The following is a 22,837-nucleotide window of genomic DNA, read 5'->3' on the forward strand; positions in this document are numbered from 1 at the left end:
TTCAAACAATGACCTAGATTCTTAAATAATTTTAAACTGTGTCCTTGTCACACAAACTCCTCTCCCACACAACCTCCAATGGAAATTGCCTCACTGGTCTTGTGCACCACCTAAGGGCTTTAAATGTTTCACTGACTGCACACAACTTATGCACTGCACACATAGTGATAAAGGAAAACAATAGGAACTAGCTAAACTATTGGGAACTGGTTCCCTTTCATTCTGCCAAAAGACCAATGACAAAAACTGAGTAGAACTACATCAGTAAGAATTAAAAATACTAAAAGAAAAATTTATTATTTTTATTACAACAAAACAAAAAGTAACTATCATACATTTATATTGGGAATTCCAGTCTGGAGTCCTAGGGAAACCTCCATATATTTAATTAGCCTTCTTGCTAGAAAGGCAGCATCTTCAGTCTTGTAAACATTAGCTGACAACATATCCAACCTGAGTTCATTCTGGAAACTTATCAAATCACCAGCATTCACTGCCATCCCATTAGCAGGTAGTCCACTAGCGTTGACAAGCATTGTCCTACGTGTTTGCAAGTCGGGATGAATTTGACCGAACACTTTCTTAGTCCATTCTAAACAAAATATTCTACTTGTATCCATTGCCAGTACCACAAAATCAATTGCTATTTTACCAGTCAAATAAGACTGCTTTACTACTTCCTCCAAATGGAATGACCTTAATATAATCAGTTTCCATCTAGAGTTCCCTTTAGCATGAACTTCAGCAAGGGCATCGGCTATTTTTTCTATAATATCAACACTTGATGATAAAACTATAACGGTGAGACTGTTTCTACAGCACGTAGGTCCTACCCATGGCGCTATTATTGTATCTTCTTCAGTTGTAGACATATTTTTGTATCTTTACCTTACTAAATAAAGTTTTTGGATAAACAATCCAAATATAACGCAAATTAGTGTTATTGTAAACACCACCGTTGACTTTGTTTTCAAACCAACCAACCAAACTATTCATGACACTTGCTTGAGCTTCGCCACAAACTAGATAGACTGAGCAGAGCAATGGAGCTGGTAACAACTTTATGCAACTTTGGTAGCTATGTCACTTTTTACTTTTTAAGTTTAGTCGATTAGTCGACTAACATATAGATGACCTTTAACAACCAGAATCAATGACTTCATAATAAAAATGTTTTATCCATGGAATTAGTAGGTACTCCGACAAAGTACTTATTAAATACATGGTTTTATCGCACTTTACAATATTTGACCTTGACAGAAAAAGGCAATACATTGGTACTTTAAGTATGCTTACTTTGTATGAATGAAAGGAAAGAATATTACACTCTGTCCCGTTTCGTCTTGAAAAGATACGTCGTTATATGGATAGAGATCACTCACTAACTGTCATCGAGGAGTTCTTTGAGGAGTCATTCGCATGGATTTAAATAAGTACTTCCTACTGATTACACGGTCATTCGTAATCAGCCCCGCATGCGCCCTTTCTAAATCTATGTTTAGTGATAGTGTAGTCTAGAGTGAGCAAAGCAAAGGAAAATTAAAAAAAAAAAATAATCACCGACCACCATCTTCTATCTGTCGATGTCTAAAAGTGTCACTGTCAAGGAGTATGAGTGAAGTCTTCAATCAAATCAAACAAACCAAATAGTACCTACCTACCCTCAATAAGAATTAAAACTTTTAAATTTTACTAAATTTTCTAATACAAAGTACCTAGTAAAAATAAAAATCATAGGTACCAATATCGTGCCTAATATAAATAGGAATTTGCTTTAGTTTTAGATGAGTTGTAGTTTTTTTTTAATATTTAGTTTTTCAATGTAAATGAGACGAAGAAATGAAAAGTTTCCTGATAATGGATTTGAGGCTTGGGGTGGTTATATGCAAGCAAAGATTGCAAAATTGGAACAGCAATATACGTCTCGAGCCAGAACTGAATCAAATGTAACCAATATCTTTAGTGGAGTGAGTATTTACGTCAATGGATTTACTATTCCATCTTCTAATGAGTTGAAGGCCCTTATGGCTAAACATGGCGGTGTGTACCATACCTACCAAAGAAATGAGGATTATATTATTGCTTCTAATTTGCCTGATACAAAGGTGAAGAAAATGTCCTTATCTAGAGTAGTAAAACCTGAATGGATTACAGACAGCATAGCATCAAACTGTTTGTTAGATTATAGAGATTACTTGTTATACAGAAACTCAAAAACACAACTTCAATTAAACTTTGTTAAATGTAAAAATGAAATCTTGAAGGACAATGTTTCCCCCAGTTTGAACAATAATGAGACATCTAATATTACTTTAAAAATTGATGAAGAAACCATGAAAACAAAACTGAAAACAGAAGACCTAACTGAAGTATCTATACTGAGAAATAAAAACATATCACCATTGAAGGAATCAAAATCAGCCAAATTGCAAACAACGGATTTTATAGGCATTAAGAATGAAAATGTCATTAAAACTGCAGCTGATCCTAATTTTATCTCTGAATTCTACAACAACTCTCGACTGCATCACATATCGCAACTTGGTGCATGTTTCAAGCAGCATGTGAATGATTTGAGACAGCAAAGCAAATTCGTATTTCCTGCAAGATCAGAGTTGAAAGAAAAAATATCAATTACAGGAGAAACAAGTAACCTCTCGCCTCTCATATTTGAAAAAGGAAAGACTATAATGCACATTGACATGGACTGTTTCTTTGTGTCAGTGGGTTTGCGTAATAGGCCTGATCTTCGAGGCAAGCCCGTAGCAGTCACACATTCTAAAGGAGGACAAGGAAGACCTAAAAGACCAGGTGTTGACAGAAATGCTGAATTTAATCTTTACAGGCAAAAGCAGGCTAAAAGAATTGGAAAAGCCATTGGGAGACCTGATGAAGAGATAGTTTTTGAAAGTAGAGTTGACAACATTGCTGATGAAGATGATAAATATGGCTCTATGAGTGAAATAGCATCCTGTTCTTATGAGGCGCGAGTAAAAGGTATAAGCAATGGGATGTTCATGGGGGCAGCTTTAAGATTATGTCCAGACTTACAAACATTACCATATGATTTTGATGGGTACAAAGAAGTTGCATATACATTATACAATACCATAGCTCAATATACTTTGGATATAGAAGCAGTATCATGTGATGAAATGTATGTAGACTGTACAGACATTTTGAAAGAATTAGGAATAAGTGCACAAGATTTTGCAACAGTTCTAAGAGCAGAAATTAAACAGAAAACTGGTTGCCCATGTTCCACAGGGTTTGGAGGTAATCGTCTGCAAGCGAGGCTGGCAACGAAGCGTGCTAAACCAGATGGTCAATTCTTTCTCACAGCTGAACTTGTGGAAGATTTTATGTTTGATATCAAGCTCAAAGATTTGCCAGGTGTCGGCAGACAGACAATGCAAAAATTAGAATCATTAGGGCATCAATCTTGTGGATCCCTACAAAGTTTAACATTAGTAACTTTACAACAACATTTAGGAAATAAAACTGGTGCTCAATTATTTGATCAGTGTAGAGGACGAGATGATAATCCCCTGACATTTGTCACTGTGAGGAAATCTGTTTCAGCTGAAGTAAATTACGGCATCAGATTCGAAAATAATGAACAGTGTGTGGAATTCCTAAAACAACTTTCTGCTGAAGTGCATTCAAGAATGCAGCAATTTAAAGTTTTAGGCAAATGTATAACTTTAAAACTTATGGTGAGGGCAGAGAATGCTCCAGTGGAAACAGCCAAATTCATGGGTCACGGCTTTTGTGATGTTATTAACAAATCTACCTCATTGAGCAATGCAACTAATGATGTTGAAATTATAACTAGAGAAGTTATATCTCTTTGTAAAAAACAGAATATTGATCCAAAGGAAATGAGAGGAATAGGGATTCAAATAAACAAATTAGAAATGATAAGTTCAAACAAAAATTCAAAAGGAGCAATAAGTAAGTTTTTGTCTAATACGAAAGTAATAAAAACACAAACCAAACCTGAACCTAAAAGTGAACTACCAGTTATATCTGAAGTTAATTCAAGACCTCAAACCCCTGTGAAAGCACCTGCTTCTCCAAGACATAAATCTCCAATTCTGGGTTCAGTAAAGTCACCAAGTGGAAAACGAAGAGGCAGACCACCAAAGAGCTTTAAAACTCAGCAGTCTGCTTCTAATAATCTTATGAGTAAATTCCTTCATGGACACAATAAAACAAACGACACGCCTTATAAGTGTCCTATGATAAAAGAGGTTGACAATGTTGTTCCCAAACAAGAGATGAAACAGGAACATAAACAGGATGGGCTATTAGGACTTTCTTGGGAAAAAGTTCGCGAATTACTTAGGGCATGGCTTGAAAGTGGCCAGACCCCCTTGCCTTGCGACGTTGAAATGATTTCTGCATACATGAGAGAAATGGTGATAAATAAGAACATTGACAAATTACAAATACTTTTAAATTTTCTTCGCCGCAGAACATTAGAGATGGCGTGTGAAACTTGGAGAAACGTGAATGAGCAGATCATAGAACAAGTACAAAATGCTATGATAGCTGTATATGGAAAGAAATTATATATATGTAATTAAGTGTATAAATCAAGATTTTATAATTAATATTGAAAGGTTTTATTTTATTACGGTTTGTATAGGTCTTTCTGATTTGAAAACAAAAACATTTTTTAAGAATAAAAATAATACTATTTTTTTCATACAATTAATTTATTTCATTTTGATAGAGGTACTATCATCTAGGGCTAAAAATAAAACATGTTTTACATACATAGTTAAAATTTTGTGTCAAACAATATTATTGCATACTCTTTCATATCACTGCTGCACATTGCTAACACTCGACCTTTTCTGTAACCCTTAATTTGGCAATATCTGGGATCACAGTGGTCATAACATATTTACCGTCTTGCTGTGGCCTACCTATACCTAACTATCGTATATTGTTTATAAGTAACTTGAAGACACATGGGTATATAATTTGCAAAATGGCAGTTAGTATCACTCGACGATTTGTTATTAAGCACTTTACGAAATTACAACATCTAGCAATCAAATTGAAATATTTTATCCAGGACACCCCATAATGAGGGTAGAATGTAAAAAATATATATAAGTTTTACATGATATAAGTAATTCGATTTCGGATTTAGCCATAATTTATTATCACAGTATCTTATTGCAAATAAAAAATATAGTAATTTGTATCACTTGTATGCAGAAACAGCGCCAAATTCATAAGCATTTAAGTCATTCGATTTTAATTAAGTATAATTTAGGTCTTTCCAATCTCCCTTGTGCTAAATTACTGTACAAAGTTCTGATACTTTCCAAGCTTACAGCTTGTAGCAAAACTTAAAAACTAAAATCCTTTGTGACAACCTTTATAACTATTACAATATTTCTATTATTAAATTGTGACTGTGAAAAAAATAAAGTCACATCAGGTAAACAAAAATATGATTTCTTAAAATAAACTAAAAGTCGAATCTTGCTAAAACATTTACGTTAGTATGAAAACATACAACAGATATATTATGAAACTCACTATAATATGACAAATAAATGGCAAAAGTGTTGCAATAGTGCCCCTCTGACGTTAGTTGCACTTGTATCGGTTACTCAAAGGCCTAGTTTACATGGTTTCCAAAATGAATTAGAGATAGCGTACAGTGCGGCCAAAAAGAATAGAAAATAAAGGAGGTGTTGCGTTCACTTGGCTGGCAACACTAGGTGTTTGTCAATCATCACGACCATTCATTTGCAATTTTTGCAATTAAAAATAATGTTCGTCAAAAAACCGTTGTCTTACTATTCTTGGACTCACTTGTCAACGTTTGGTGAACATGTAAACGTAGGATTAGATCAAATTTACCACAAAGGTTAAACTAATGTGGTATCTTACAACGCATGGTTGTAATAAGTACTTACTTATTACTAAGTAAACCACAGCCTATTTATTCAGAAAATGACTGCACCTGATAATCTATAAGGATACCAGAGGGAATCGCTACTCTCGAATAAAGTTTAACCTGGAAATCTCATGCAATTGTAGTTCATTTCATCAATGTTTTTAAGATGTGTTTACTCTAAAGACACGCACATGTAGCTCGATTTTCGTTTGTGGAAAACCACAAGATGGCGCCGCGTTCCTCGAGTAAGAGTTTCTGCGTCCATAGCAAAAGTTAAATTTAACATTAATTTTTTCGTTTGTGGATTAGCTGAGTATGAAAAAATTGGAGTCAATTTGATGAAATGAACTCCGCGATGATGACGAAATGAATTGCGTGAAAATTTGTAAGTAGGTAGGCTTTTTTCTTTAAGTAGGTATCCTTCTGACTTTATGAGTCGCCATTGGCGACTTATGCAGTAGAGTTGATTTGCGGCAGTACGGTGTGTATCAGCTTTGATTGTATGATGATTTCGTCGCCCGATCTTATGTTGTACGAGTAGAGCTGTTTCGTTGGGAATTTCATCTCTTCTGGGCCCTGAAAATATTTCATTAAATATTAGGTCTTCCATTACACATAGAAATGTTATGTGTATAGTATCTGGACGAAAACGATGTTTCTCCTGTTTTAAAACTCACTGAATGAGTACATGAAAGGAGATTGTAGAAAAATCACTACGTTCATCATGTGTGCAATATACAAATGCAAAGGTTTTTGTCACTATTCTCTTTTTGCGAAGTTCATGAATATACATTTAATATTATCTAATTTTTTCTTTTCTTTACTAATTTTACGTGTTTTTACAAAATCGAGTGTCTTCTACTTCAGAGTGTATTTTGATGAAATTTACGCGGGATATAAGTATCTGGGAATATAAGATACACTTTCTGCTGAGTACTATTGTCAGTCAGAGTTAAGCCAGCAGCGCATTACCTGCGTGTCCCGGAGCTCCTGGTCCACGTAGAACAGTCTCATCTTGGACGCGGGGAAGCCGGCCATGCGTTCTAGCCGCGACTTCAAATCCGACACAGTTCTGATAAAATGAGCATTATGTAGGTATATAAGTACATTTTTATATCTATACATATAGGTATGTTACAGCATAACCCCAAAATTCTACTTAAACATAATCGGCTAGGCCTAGGCTGGAATAATAACAGCGTAGGTCTATCCGCACTTCGAAGTTTAGTAACATACCTACAATATATTTTACATATTAAACCGTGGTGTACTGGTCGATTGACCATCAAGTTACCTGTAAACGTCGACGGTGCGCACCTCGCTGTTGTCGCCGCACGTGAACGTGATCTGCACGCGCTTCTCCGGCCGCAAGTCTACCGACACCAGCGGGTCCAGCTTGCCGTGCACGCCGACCAACTCCCAATACCTGAATAAATACAGATCCAAATTGAATCATTTATACAGAAATTATACCTTCACAGGCACTTTTTACGTCATATCCTAAATATGACAATATTTACCAAAGCTTATTACCGACCATCCATAAAATTCATTTCACAAAATTTCCTACTTTTTCGTCTTCGATTCGCACGGCCGTCGTCGGCATCCCTAGTAATCTGACCATTGGCAAACATAGCCTCCTTGACGATATCAAGCCAGCTTGCAAGCAGCAATGGTTCACAATACTTTGTCTAGCACTTATAATACAATTGATAGGTATGCATAATAGTCATCATTTAAATCGATTCGTTAAAAATTAAAACTATAAAGTGAAACATTATTTTTGAAGGCAAACACAAGGCTGTGACATTTTCCTTGACTCGAAATAAGAAATTACTGCTTTCCGTTATTTTATCTCTGTTCACACCTAGTAGGGCTTCTTACACGAAACATATCTCATTATCATAGTCGTTTAAGAAATTGAGGTGAGGCTATGCAAATTTGCGCCTACATTGCTCCTTATAGAAAGAACCTTCGAAATATTCTAGTGCTGTGAACTGCCGTGATCCTAATTGATTCTAAATCGACTGATTTCATTACCAATCTAATCTACATATAAAAATTTATGGTTGAGATTATTTTTCTTGAAGTTCAAATCTAACAGGAGTGAGAAGAAGAATTGTGTGTCTATGTGAAACCCTAATCCTAACTATCCATCCCGCTAATATTATAAATCTGAAAGTGTTTGGTTTTCTATGAAGCAGGAGGAGGGACAGTTTGAGGAAGATAACAAACACATAAAACACTTGAACGCTCCACAGTCACAAAAGCAATTCTACTTACTTGTTGATGAACTTCATTTTCTCGGCATTGTTATCTCAAGAGCTTTTGGCCTTTCTATTAGTAAAAAAAAACTTACACCAGTCCATATAGTTCTCAAAGTGACTAGGGGAGATGGGAGCTTCTCGGCCGGTGATGGATATTCTACAAGCTCTCACCTATCAGGGCGGTCGGACTCAGGCTTCTCCATATAATATCTGATGAAGGCCCGCTCGGCCGCCTCCCGCTCCTCGGCGGGCACGGCGCCGCCCCCGTTCAGCGTCCGCACGTGCGGCAGCCGCGCCACCAGCAACAGCCTTCGTTCGTGCTCCGTCGACTCGAACCGCTCCCATAGCGGCCAGCCCTGAAACAATCCAGTATTTTTTTTATACTACCAAAGAGCGGCCCACCTTATAGCAACCGATGGACGTTGCAACACCAGGGGTGTCACACGCGCGTTTGTGGCCGACTTTGTGGCCTAGAGTCAAATGTTAGATTTGTTGTAAAAGTATTCTTTTAAGATTCTGGTAAGAGACATCCCAACTAATACATACTTACTACTTATAAATGTGAAAGTGAGTTTATTTGAATGTTGTTCGCGTTCATGTTATGTTCGAACTCTGACAGAGATTTGACGGAAAATAAGAGAGATCGGACGGAAAATAAGATTTGTTGTGAATAAAGTTGTTTGTAATAACTTATAGAAGTATGTAGGTTATACACAGTGTTTATGATATATAATATAGCGCGACCGGAGCCATTTTGTAGAAATCTGAAATTGGGTAACATAAACCATTAAATACATCTATGTCTGGCACTTACAAACTTTCTGCCTTTTCATAGTCGTACCCACGTAGGTACTTATCGTACATCCATCCATTAGACTTCTATGTGATAATTTCTAACGGCGAAATTACGATGATAATATGAGTTAATATGCAGTTGACTGTACTCCTGATTGCTGAGGGTGATGCATGTGGTCGTAGTGGCAAAAAACACAACTTTCCAACTTCCATTAGTTAATTAATGTGGTTTGAATAAGAAACCACATTCAAAACTACTTTTCTTAATAATTAGAAATTAAATAAGTAGCACCCTTGTACTAATTTTTGAATGTAATATATATTTTAAGTTTCTTGTGTACATAAATTGATAAATAAATAAATTAAGCTGACTCGCAAAAAGATCCCAAACAATTTAGTTCACCTATCTCAAGGCTCACACAAGGAGCAAGATTCCTTGTAGGGTAACCACGGACGAACCGAGTCGGCACAGCACCTACTCGTAGGTATCTTTTATCTGCAGGATATTATCATGCGCGGAAGGTCTTTCGGCGATCATATTCTCAATCAATCGAAACAGTATCTTATTGTCATGTAGATACAGTTACAAATTGAGGTGTAATACATTTTTGCTTCTTTGTTGAATGAAGTATCGCTTGCTATGTTGTTTTACTAAAAACGGAAGGCGGAATACTATGGATCCTTGGGGGTAGGAATACTTCTTTCCTCATCAATAATTGACCGTTGGAATGAAAAGGTGTTGAACTGTTGAGTCGTCCCACTCAGTAACGGCACCGTTCTGAATCATTGGTTTTAGTTATCGATTTCGTCTTTTCATGCACGAGTGAATGGGTAAACATACGTGGCATATCATATTTATATCGTATTAAACAAAGAAATGCAATGCAGTTCAGATATTTGAGATTTTGCATCGAGCATAATCATTCTCTTTGTATAAATTGTACACATTAGAATGGTAATATATTTTCTAATTTTTGCACCCTTTCAACGCATTTAATCAATACCTAATACCAAATACAATCAATACCTACTGATGATATATCCAAGCAGATCATATATTCATTTATAAAATTAATAAGGAAATAATAAATCGATAATGTTCGAAGTGTCATGACAAGTAGAAAAGACATCGCGGAACGTAATTATCTTATCAATGTACTATAGTTCTTAGAGGACGCGCTAAACAAATTGCGTTGTACAGAATTTGAGAAACGTGTGGTTTTTGCTCCGCATGGTTATTGTTGTATTCGTCACAGTCACAGTTAAAATGGCAATTGATTCATGACAGTATAAGTGTTATGAGGTAATATTTAGATTGAACACATTGTTCATAACAAAGGAGCTATCCACAAAGTTTATTATTAGGTAAATAGGGACGTAAAAAATAACAAAGAAGTGTTGGTGAACCAAACGGAAAAGAGACTGAATGGCTAGAAGTCTTATACTTCTAAAATATAAAACACGTAAAAAATGTGTTAATAAAGTAGAATGAGTTTGATAATTTTATTCACCGCTTCAATTACCAAAGTAGGTAAGGGTAGTAGGTAGCTGGCCTGGGATACCTCAAGGAAGATGGCGGGAAACTGTTGATAAAAGGAAACGCGCGCGCTGCAGGCGGCAATTTGAGGCTATTACGCAATAATGCATTCATTAATTAACTTCGCCGACGCTAGTATGAAGAACATTATTTTTTACAAGGTTTTCTTTAGTTTCACCTGTCCCGTCTGTTTCTAATAAAAATTTGCTAGATCGTTTTCACTTAATGCGGCTTCTTATAATAAAATATAATGCAATCTACGTCGTGTCAGTTTCTTTATCTTTGTGTCAAAGAAGAGAAATCAGAAGCAAGATTTCGATCAGGCTGATGAAGGGAAAGAGACCGGCAAGGACGATACGACATACACAACTTACAAGACGCAGTGTCTTCATTCAAACAGCAGCAGACATGAATTAATATATCCCTACTATTATAAGTGTCAAAGCGAAGACCCAAATACAGCAATAAGATGAACAACGGAATTCTATAAATTTTCGTATGTGTTCCCTAAGTACATGTATCTAATATTAAGAACGTGTTCAGCACGGTGCACGTGTTCTCCCGAGCAATATCCTTATGCGACGTTTTAATTGGTTACCTCACAACATGGTATCGCATTTTACCTTTCTATTCGACAGGACAAAGAAAATGTTTGATTTACGCAAGGAAGAAGCATGGATTGAAGATGAAACAAAATTACATCATTTTGACGCCCATATATAAATGAAGACAAAGAAAAAGGAGATTAAGATGAACTATTCTAGCGTTATAAAAAAAAGACGTGATGTTTATATTGATGATAAATAAAATTCAGAAAAGACAGATAATTCTAGTCAGGAGGCCAGGAAAGACCTTTTGTCTTTTATTTTATTATCTTTGTTGCCGGACTGATCAGACTATAATATGTAATATACTTAATAATATTACACCAACAATAGAAAGATGAGATATCGAGAAATATTACAAACAAACAAAAGAACATTAGACCTAGAAGAAACCCTCTCCTTTTACCACAGGACGCACGTGTGCTGACCCATAAAGCTGACAGTAATATGAATGGTAAATATAGTAATGCATTCGCTCACGTCACGAACTAAATTACACGACTCTATCTACGTGGGGAAATTGATATTATGTCCACTGTTTTGACTAACCTTCGACTTGATTAAGATGACTATAAAAGAAAAAAGAAAGAAGGTTTAGCTGATATAATTGTAACATACTCAGACATAATAGCTCAGTACATCAAAGTAATGACGAGACAAATAGAAATATTATAGTGTATATAAAATTCCTTAACACTACTTTGTGATGGAAAATCTCATGGATTATTTCAGCAGTTTGTATGGAGCAAAAACCTCTTAAAATAATCCAAGGTCAATATTTCGCTAAGCTGTAACATTTATAATATCTACATATTATACCTAGTCGCCGCCTTATAATATCAAGTAGTAATAGGTCAACAAAACGGCAGTAAAATAGGACAATCGGTCGTTACTGGTGAGGAGGTGGGTGGCTCTGGGTTTATTCCATTATGCTCTTCAACATCTCCACAATCAATTTGAAGTGTCGATCAATTTGAGGTGACTAATCTGCCAATGATAAAGCCGGACCTTTTGGAAAGAAATTCTGAAAATACGGGCCGTAAACCCATCTTACGATAACTTTAATACATAATTCATTCTGATTGTTTGTAAAGAGAAATATTAAACCCTCGAAATAGTGCTATAGGAGCATTGATTGACTCACATTCTTAGAACTGCAAGGTTTATTTTTACGTTTAGGGGCCGCATAGCTCTGAATATAAACGAGACGCGAGAATAAGAAAGAGAGTAATATAGTTAAATAAATAGCTGCTCCATTGATCAACAAAATTAGATACAATCTAAAAGTTATACTTAAACTGACACAGTCACGCCATTCAACTATCTGGAAACAATGCGCAGCTCTTTATTAGCTTCAAAATAATATTGGAGCTAGAAGAGGTAGCAATGTATGCAGGGTGTTTCTGGGTCAGGCAGTTGACCTGCGACCTGGCTTCCTCGTCCATCGATATCCATGCATTTTGTATCTGTCCCAAGATGTCTTACGACGGTAAACATCATTTTGGGATAGGTAATGAAAATAAAAGAAATAACTTAAGAAAATTAAAGAAAGATCATTAATTAGAATGAATTTTTTTCCGCCACACGCTGCAGTCGAAACTATTAATCTCCGACTTTTTAATAAAGTAAGTATTTATAAATGCATTGTAATTTTAAACCAACGCGAAGGTTAATAATATGTAAATAGTTATGAAACAGTACATAACAAAGACCAGAGACAAACAAAAAAGAAATAATAGAATCCAATCGACACGAGGTAGCCAAGGTTGCAAAAAGAAGCGCAGAACGCGTGGGATTGAGCGGAGGTATAGAGACCGTTGGTATGAATCATAAATGATCTGAACTGACGGTTATTGTCCTGCTTCGGGCAATACTTCAATTTGAATCCTGAATTAATTCTAAAATAGAGTAAATACATAATATAGTTAGGACAATCAACAAGATTTCAAATTTACTAGGGAAGAAACATTATATTTTGTGCGACTATAAAATTGTATTCGTTTCAACATTTTGTAGCATCTGAAGCCGGCATCCCTCCAATATCCCTTGGGTAAGATTTAAGAAAATATGGTCGTATTACCAATAATACCTGGGAACAAATAAAGTCGTTTCTTTCTTACAATATTTGCCCAACTCACTACTGTACCGATGCAATTGAATATTTTGTATATTTATATTCGTTCTCATTATTAAACAAAATGTTTTTGAAGCTTACGAAGATATATAACAATAAAACAACATATTCCTTAACACATAATATAAACAATACAATAAAATAATCGTAACAGGTAATCGTATCAAGTTAATATCGAGTAAGTATATAGCGATAGCGACCTCAAAAAATATCTAGATTTCGATTTCTAGATTTTTTTACGGGATTTACTTATTCCTACCTAAGGTATCGAGAACTGGTCAAAACCTATAGAAGTATATTAATTGTATTATACATGCAATTGTGTTAATCGTAACGGATTCTGGTATTGGGAAATCTTTCCACACAATTACTATTACAAAATATCTAGACTAAAGTGCATTCCTCGTTTGTGTAATGCGGATTTGCAATTTAAAGTAATTAAGACCACCAAGACAGGCGAATTATTTACAGAGAAATTTTTCCTTACTCAAGGTTATATGAAACCAGACTAAATTCGTGATGCTTTCGAACGTTTAGTTCAAAATATCATGTCATCTACATATATGAGTATAGTATATACCATGTGCTGAAATCATATAATATTCCGGAATAAATTTTTCGAACACTCCCAACATTTTTATATACCGTTGATTCGATTCATGCAGTTTTTGTAATTTAGTTTTTTGTATGAATAAAAAATATTGGGAGCGCAAATGTATAATGAGTCCCTGAGATAAAGGGCCAAAGGAAATAAAAAGGACAATAATAACGAAAAAGTGCTACTAGTTTGTAGCATTTTGGGAAATGATATATAATGCAAATTTTGATGTGAAAAAGTGCATATGAAAGTCTAATTCCTGAATAAATACTCTTTGAACTAAATAATAATCTTTACTTTTAGTTTCGAAGTCAAAGTAAATGAAAATAACATGATTCTTCGTGTTTTTTACATTCACTATACGATCGGACTAAAACACTACGAGGTCACAACAATGATAATAAATCTATCTTGAAAGTAGCATCGAAATAATATCACCGACTTTGTGAATCATTGAAGTGTTTTCAAAAGCCAATAAAACCTGTGCATTCAATGAAGATATTGACAATTCTTGAGATTATCCGGTCATTTGGCAAGGTTGTCGATTTGAAGGTGAATGTGAACGACCGACTGCAATTCATACAATGTGCAAAATTTGAATCCGCGGGTTCAATCGTGTTGTTGTAAAATTAATCTTTTTGAGGACCCACAACATAGAAGCTAATACAAATACGATTCCTTCCGAGAAATATTTTTTAATGATCATAAATAGACATCAAAATTGCTTATTTTCTAAGATATTATCGTTGAATTATAAATATGGGAGCTAAAACGATGAAATAATTTTAATTGCAATGGTTGTCTGAAGATGCCGCTCTGAGTAACCACAATTTAGCTCGCATGATTGAAATCTATTAAATTGTAACAATGAACAATTCCTAACTTCCGCGCTACGTTAAACTACAATTGGTACCTAATGAACCTAGTTTATTAGATACTTTATTGTGAGCTAAAGATGTAGAAGAACAGATTATAACTTATCTTGTTCCAGAAGAAGTCACTTGGTAAGTCGTAGTTCATATTACAACACAAGTTTTAGGAACATCGAATTCTTAGATATGAATATCGTTTCGCATTTTACTCACTGCATTATATACTTTCAACTGACAGAACATGACAATTAATATAGGGATGTGCGTGCACATTAACGTCATTTTAGCATTTAACAGGTCCGCATGATTCTCTTCCTGTATTGTGTCATGTTTCATGTATGTATGACTGTTTATTGCTTGGCCGGCGTCGTCATAGAGATCCGATGTGTTCAAACAAACCGACTCGGCCAGGCACACTTTCACATTCCTCGTTGCGTGACGGTCATAGCTAATGCGACCAAGAATAGCAAAACTGATCCTATAAGCACAACAAATAAGGACTTTATTGGGTTGTGTTGCTGGGATACGAGAGGACAAATTGTGCGGAGGGATATAAAAATTAAATGCAGATTAGTCTTGGGAGACTCAAATGGGGGAGATATGCGAGAGAACCGTGCAAAAGTTATTGTGCCTAAAAACTGACTTCGTTAAACACTAAACACTTACTCCGAAAGTTTTAAGTAACCTAACAAATAAATAACCTTCATATCGCGATGTGTTTATCATTGCCAAACTCAAACCTAAAGATGAGTCAATGTCGGAAAGGCTGATATAGCTTATCACAACAAAGATAAAAGCAATCGTAAGCGGAACATTAATAACTAAAGGCCACCACACCAAGGCTGCTGGATTCCCTGAAGCAAAAGCAGATGCTCCTACAAAACTGCACGTTCGTGAATGTGTTGAAATTATGCGTGGATTAGCAAGCCGCGGCACATCGCAACGGCTCGCATTGTGTAATCACCAAGCGTATGTAGGCCGCCACTAAATCGGGAAGACCTTAACCCGCATATCCCGAGCTCCCGAGGGACGCTAAGCGGATAAATTAAGACGACGATTGAAGGAAAATAACGACAGCGCTATCTTCGAATCTTGAATTCGGAAGGGTTGTCGATGCTATTGTGATAGCAACTTGGCCGATAAACTTGGCAAACGTCTAATGAAGTTTAGATACTAATTTAATTGTTACATCATTTTGAAATGAGACGAGAGAGGATATTTACGTAACACGTTGATAATAACCTCAACGGCTAATAGAGTATTCATTGAAGCTTAACAAAAACCACATAATCAATGGGTATTTGTGGGTTTTCTGCAATAGGCACATCAGTGTGAGTCTTCATGTTGCAAGACGGTGTTACTGTTCTGTTCATGTGTGAGGCAATGCGGATAGGTTTATTTCCTTAATTAATTAAGTGTTATATTATGCAAGTGTGATAAAAGTAAGCTTTGCATTGCATCGATTTAGACAATGTAATTATTACAAATTTCCACTAATTAATAAATTTTATAATAGACTTCCATATTAACAGATCTATGGGATAATCCACGGAATTGTGAGATAATAAATAAATGAGGCAGTATATAAACAACTCATAAATGTACTACAAATAAGTTTTATAAATTTGAAAGTTTGTAAGAATATTTGTATGGACGTGATAGTTTCATGAAAACCTTTAGTATAAGTATACGAGCGGAATGAAACGATACATTATGTCCCAAAATATCAATAGGAGTATGACCACAGGGCGCATCTAGTAACATTTGTACATATGAAGTAAGTAAACTCACCTGAACTCGTAAACTTTTCAATGCTGGAAACCGCGCCAACCGGTCCACCTCGTCCCACGTGGCCAATCCGGTGTTATTCAGGTTTAAAAATCGGAGACGGCTGAAATAGACAAAGATACTATTTACTACGACGCTCATACTAAGCGATAGTAACACAATAGGCCGGAGGTTCAGTAGGTCAATGGCAACACATTAAAGATAAGTCGTGTCGTAAATGTCGTAATAATTGTAGTCTCTGTGTTCAAAACCAATGACATTATTATATTAAAATCGTAAGGACGATCTATGAATTAAAGATTTATTAACTTACGGGAAAGCATCATGGCTGTTCTTATTTCCGTTGCCATCCTCACATTTCTCACACGGATCTGGCTCTAGTGTTGTTATAGGACAGTCGTTGACCAAAAGCGTTTCAAGATTGGGGAAACAATAGCCTAGTTTGCATACTTCTCTCCAACTGTTGACGGGGTTGCCAGAAAAGTGAAGTTTTTTGAGTTGGTCATGTATAGGTTCAGTGAAATCAATTTTTAAGCGAGAGCATTCTTCACATCGGTCTTTTTCATTGACATCATTTCCACTTAGGTCCACGTATGAGTACTCATTGAGGCTCAAATGCAACTCTTCGAGAGCTGGGAGAGCCTTGATTAAGGAGTGGACGCTGGGCCAGCCAACGAAGGTAGAATTTAAGACGAGATGGCTCAGACTGTCCCATCGGGGGCGAAGTGCCTGTGCTGCCTGGATTTGGGCGGACAAGCGATTGAAGCTCAGGTTGAGGAAGCGCACTCGTGGCGTCTGCTCCAGCACCGCGAATACCTAAAAGAGATTTCATAATAGCTCAGAAGAATTGATCTACTTTAAGCTAGTGTAGTCTCTTACTAATTAGATGTCTGAATCGTGGGAATATCTATCGATATGGTGCTAACAACAATCTAGGTGCAAGCTTCGATACACAATTAAATTACATCACATTATGACACGGCAGTTTTTGCTTGCTACAACAACGCCAAGCGATGAATATAAAAAAACTGATCTTCGGTATCCAGAATATTTGCAATTTTTGATTAGACAAATACCTCCTGCCATTCTGTGAGTTTGTTGTTGGCAATGTCAAGTTCCACGACATCAGCGCACTTGTCGGCCAGTACGCAGGGGTCTCCCGCGCAGTCTATATCACAGTCATTCAAGACTAGTAATGTTGGCACACTGAGTCTCGGAGACCTCTTAGGGACAAATATGGCAACAGGCATGTCATCTATTGGAGGGTTCACTTCACCCTTCGCACCATATTTGCGCTCTAGCGCTTCTAATAGTGACGGCATCTTCCTGTAACAATTACATAGAAATTTTGAATTGTTTCCCTGTTTTATGGAAGCGATAGAGAGCAACCGTCTTTGGGTCATTGGCAGTCGCATTTAAGCTGAGTAATACGAGAGATAACCAGGGCAATATCTTACCCAAGGTCTAGAAGCAATAATAATAATATAATAGAATACCATTATTTGTAGTGGTATTTTATCAATATCTGACCATCAGCCAAGTCCATGAGGAACAAACTACACTCGAAGGTTAAATTTATATATTTTACTCTATCAAGCCCTATGTTGAAAATAATAATCAGTTGAAAATAACTCAGGTTGCAAAACTTATTATGAATGTTTTGTAGACCGATATTGGCTGTTCTCGCCGTTTTATTGGTTGGTTGCCGACGCGGATGCGTGTCGAAACGATGCCCTATCGAGTGTATCGAAGGAGATATTCGCACTCTGATGAAATCGGATAAATCGAGGAAATACAAACACAATTTATGATTCCGTAATTTATGATTTTTTTATAATTACTTTTCATAGTGATCGAAAATACGTAACAAAGTATACCTACCGTTTCTCGGACTCGGTTGACCAAAGATCAATTAATAAAAGATATTGATAAATTAACGAAGATATTGTCAAGTCCAGACTCAAGATAAATTGACCTTTTATACAAAAAGAATATAATTTTTTGAAAGAAAGTACAACGAGGTATGTATGAGTATTGTTTGAAGTTATATCTACCCCAAAAGTAATGACTTAACATGGATGATATATGAACCATATAATATTTTCATACATCGATGGTAATCTCGATGCATCTGCAATGCATTACTCGCGTGACGTGATTAAATGCAGATGAGCTAAGAACAACATTAATATTTATCATTACGACTTCAAACGTGCCACGACAACTAAGTGCATTATTAGTATCATGGAATATCTCCCAGTAGTTTTCTTTGTGTATTAAAATGAAGTGGAAATATATAGTTTAAACATACATGTATAGGTACGTCCCAAGTTATCAAAAGAGGGCTCAATTATAATTTTAATACTCCGAGAAGTCAAAGAATCTTCAAATGATAGAGTAGAACTTGTAAAAACGATTACATTCTACGAAATATAATATTAGTTCGCTGATATTGTGATCACACATTTTACCCTTTTGGATTTTACCCTTAAATAATTAATATTTAGTCCTACTTTTTATTCTCTTTACACTAAGCTGTGTACACATTAACAGTAAGTTCAAGGATAAACCGTCATTATTTGCTAACTAGGATGAGAGTCTTGACTAAGCGACAAATGCAATATTATAGAAGGACAATCACTTTGGATTTGTGGGTGAAGTTGAAGTTCATCGTGGTCAGTCATTTAGAAATCCAGATGAGATTTCGATAGAAGGCATTGAGGCATTTCTGTTTCGACAATGAGAACCAGGAGCCAGACGTTGTTTAGAAGGGCGTTGCTCAACGGATTGCGCTATATCGTGACTGCACTCAAGGTTCCTCTTATGCACTTCTAATGAACATAATTAGGTTGGTCTCGTGTCTCATGTTGATACAAATAACTTATATTTCCAAGGTTATTAAGAAAATTCATAGAGAGATGTGCAAATAATTATCCACAAGATACATTTTTATTCTACCTATAGAGACTAAAAATTAAATTATTTCGTAACTTTTCTGAAAATAAATATGGTGTTACAGAACAAATAACACATGATTTTTTTAAATTAATATATTCAACATAATAAAAATAATATCAATATATATTTTTTTGTAATACGTTGTATAATTAAAGTTGAAAATATTAATGTAACTATTTATTTCTTATAAAGAATAAATTAATTACAATTATTCACAGTCAATTCACAGTAGACCATTGACAATTAAGATTATTATCAAGTTTATTAGATTGGCTATACAGCAGACCTTGGTTTTAAAACACAATTTCTTCACATTCGCATATGTTATAACATTAATTAAGTAATATTATTTTGTATTGTTCCATTAATACGCATTATTCAGTATTTTTTCTTTTGTTCGACCACCAATATCGCGTATTTCCATTACTTTCCCAATATTTCTTCATTCAAATAGGTCGATTCAGATAATAAGCATTAACATTGCGCAATGAAAATCCGTAACTACCGTGAATGCTTCACTGTACACACATAAACGCGATATGACACATAAATCCCGCTCCAGATTTCAAACAGCGCGTATAATATTATTGCTTCGCGGTTTGGCAACGATGACGATCGGCGTCATTGTGTAAATCTCATCATGATGCATAATCATCGAAACTAATAGATAAACACTACAAAGAGAGCTTAGAATACGAATGAGTATAATATTCTCTTTTACAGGATGTTACAGGAGTACGAAAAATAAATATACGATAAAGCAGTTACCAACATAAAATTATGTAAAAAATAGGTTTTTCCATTGACGAAACAAATTTAGAGGATGAAGCTCATTTGCCCAAAAGTAAATATTTATTTGCACTTGACGCACTAACGTACCAAAAATTTAATCATTATACATGGCAGTAGACAATTATGTTGCCTTGGTAGTGAAAAACGATGATAGACGAAATGAAATCGAAATCAAGGCTTCATCCATTCTGGAGGATGTGTTAATAACTATAATTAATACATTGACTGATCGCAATGGGTATTAAGTGTAATTGAACTTACCTAAACTATTTCAAACAATGCTTTGTATATTATTAAACAATATCGATCATATAACGATACTAAACTGCTTCCAAACTGTAACAATATATGTGGTTATCGCTGGCGCTATCTTTATGATAAACACGTGACATACAAAACAGGTGCATTATTGAGGAACGTGAAAGTATCAGCACATCAAGCATCCAAAATCATTGCTAATTCAATACTGCTTTTATATTTCTACTAACCAAGTTTGGTATTACTTATTTACATCATTGTTAAGGCAATAAGCTACAAGACTCGTTTTAAACTATGATTCGTAGACAACGAGTAAACCACAACAACCCATTAAGTTACGTTTACGGAAATGTAAAAAATCGCTGCAGCTAGTTATGTATCAAGCTAGCTAGATCTCTAAGCAAACAATCTAGTACTTGAGTAACAAAGGAGAAGCCTTGGAATTGCTCGTATTGTAAAAAATACATTCGAATCAGGATTATAATCTTGGTAACTGGTACTTTAATTTTCGAGCAAGTTGCCATTAAGAACTTATTAATCTCATATCGATCTATCAAATCTAGTTAGATCACGATGTTGAATGTGGAGAAAATGTTGGCAGTGTAGTTACAAATGTGAAGATCACTGGCAATAAAGACCGAGTGCACGAGATTACATTATAGAACGTAATGAAGTTTAGAACTTTCTCAGTATTCAACGGAGGCGAAGGCCAAGGCCACGATGTTTAGAGTTAGTGATGGACCGTGCATAATGTATTATAATTTAGATATACAGCTAGATACCTGCGTAGCCACAGACAATATTTGACATGCGGACAAAAACTAAGCTCTTTAATATTTTGAACAATCTGTGAGTCTGAAATATAACGAAGTTCTGAAATATAAAGAACGAAGAAGCAATTAGATTGTTTTGATGAATATATAAAAATCCATTAGATACTATTTTGAAAAGAAGAAACTTTAAAAAAATTGGTCGTTGTTATACAACTTTGCAGCATTTGGTTAAAAATTCATAAACTCGATGACATTAACATTTCAAGCATAAAATCCATTCCCACAGACCTTTTTTAGATATTCATCCGTTGAATCTTGTATAAGCTTAGCCTTAAAAATACACGTTAGCAAGAGCAAGTCATAAAACTTTTGAACCAAACTGGAGGTCATAAATATAAACGATGATGATTAAATGTAATGTAAAATGTAACATACCTACATCTAAATTATGATCTGATTGTTATGTAATGACAACCAAATTAGCGGTGTTGATACAGTGGTTCATACGTTCGCCTATAATAGAAAGGTCCTAGGCACGACGAATCCTACTCGGGCCACATGGATTATATACTAACATATTATAGTATTTTTATAGAACACTACTAACTCCCGGTGAAGAAACAACGCAAAAACATCGTGAGGAAACCTGTACACTACTAGACTGTTTAGTTTTCTATTGTGGTTTTCTTGTATGTATGTATTGAAGGCGGTATTCGTAAGTTATTGTCAGCTGCTTTTTGGCGAATTGAATAAAGTCTGATACCAGAGCAATAACACACTTGAAAGTTGATAACAAAGAGAGAGAGAACGAAATCGTAGCAGGCGTCTCTACAATTATAAATGTAAAAGTCATTAAGGCTGTCCTTAGCATTTGTATCCGTTAAGGCTTTATTGCTGTGTAATAGGTGCCTAGTTATAAGGTGCTGTAAGTTTTATGTTGGTAATTAATTATTGGATAAATTTCTTATAAGTAAAATTTAGTTACATCCAATGGGATGTAACTAAAGAGAGAGAGAGTCTAGTGTTAAATTAAACTCATTAGTTTAATCTAACTTTACAAAGTGCGATTTCAAACAATATACAAATTATAAATTATACATAGGTATTTCAACTTTAATTTAGTAGTCACGTACGAGTATTTGTAGAAATTTAGTATTCATAAATGAAATTTAACTAAGAGATTGGTTTGGGAGATGTTCTTTGTCTTTACCCGAATGTTTTATTAACGATAACTTTTTATGTAGGCGCCACACCCTGTCGAGACGGGCTCGGGAGCAGCGAACTGAAAGTCTGGACTTTCAATGAGAGTTTCGTCTAATACCTATACGTACTACAATCAAACGTTGTAGATAGGTATCACGTCTGCGAAATTTATATTCTTTTTGTGGTTTAGATTTATTCGGTTTGTTGACTTTATTGTGCTTGTATTTCAGATATTACATATTAACCCTCTTTGTGCCCTGTAACCTTGTAAATTGATATATAGACGACATTTGCAACGGGTGAGAAATAACGATCGATACTCAATCAAATCCAA

The 22,837-nt window shown here is 35.3% G+C and overlaps 3 protein-coding genes across 5 annotated transcripts in view; 1 reads left to right on the forward strand and 2 right to left on the reverse strand.

Moving 5' to 3' along the window:
• Positions 1-286: 286 nt before the first annotated feature.
• Positions 287-1,035, reverse strand: LOC128674430 (uncharacterized). Its single transcript, XM_053752943.2, has one exon. The coding sequence runs from the start codon at positions 870-872 to the stop codon at positions 330-332; it is 543 nt and encodes a 180-aa protein (XP_053608918.1). The 5' UTR covers positions 873-1,035; the 3' UTR covers positions 287-329.
• A 560-nt stretch (positions 1,036-1,595) lies between these two features.
• On the forward strand, positions 1,596-4,716 carry Rev1 (DNA polymerase Rev1). The gene has a single exon (XM_053752913.1). It carries the CDS (start codon positions 1,827-1,829, stop codon positions 4,587-4,589), a length of 2,763 nt encoding a protein of 920 aa, XP_053608888.1. The 5' UTR covers positions 1,596-1,826; the 3' UTR covers positions 4,590-4,716.
• mlt (mulet) overlaps positions 4,703-22,837 on the reverse strand; it is an 80,153-nt gene continuing 62,018 nt past the window's right edge. For 2 of the 3 annotated variants that reach the window (XM_053752921.1, XM_053752917.1), the window contains 7 exons: positions 17,596-17,845; positions 16,833-17,335; positions 16,523-16,622; positions 8,362-8,546; positions 7,218-7,349; positions 6,896-6,995; positions 4,703-6,499 (listed from right to left, as the gene is read on the reverse strand). In XM_053752921.1, coding sequence (XP_053608896.1) covers positions 6,374-6,499; positions 6,896-6,995; positions 7,218-7,349; positions 8,362-8,546; positions 16,523-16,622; positions 16,833-17,335; positions 17,596-17,841 — 1,392 coding nt within the window. In that variant the 5' untranslated portion in view covers positions 17,842-17,845 and the 3' untranslated portion in view covers positions 4,703-6,373. Of the gene's footprint in view, positions 6,500-6,895; positions 6,996-7,217; positions 7,350-8,361; positions 8,547-16,522; positions 16,623-16,832; positions 17,336-17,595; positions 17,846-20,530; positions 20,588-22,837 lie in introns of those variants that run through there. The other variant, XM_053752920.1, reaches the window with a different exon arrangement.

Source organism: Plodia interpunctella, chromosome 12 (assembly GCF_027563975.2).
Source record: "Plodia interpunctella isolate USDA-ARS_2022_Savannah chromosome 12, ilPloInte3.2, whole genome shotgun sequence".
Lineage (NCBI taxonomy): Eukaryota > Metazoa > Arthropoda > Insecta > Lepidoptera > Pyralidae > Plodia > Plodia interpunctella.

Bases quoted from the DNA above. Each gene is read 5' to 3' on its own strand.
- LOC128674430 (XM_053752943.2), bottom strand. From the start codon at position 872: ATGTCTACAACTGAAGAAGATACAATAATAGCGCCATGGGTAGGACCT.
- Rev1 (XM_053752913.1), top strand. From the start codon at position 1,827: ATGAGACGAAGAAATGAAAAGTTTCCTGATAATGGATTTGAGGCTTGG.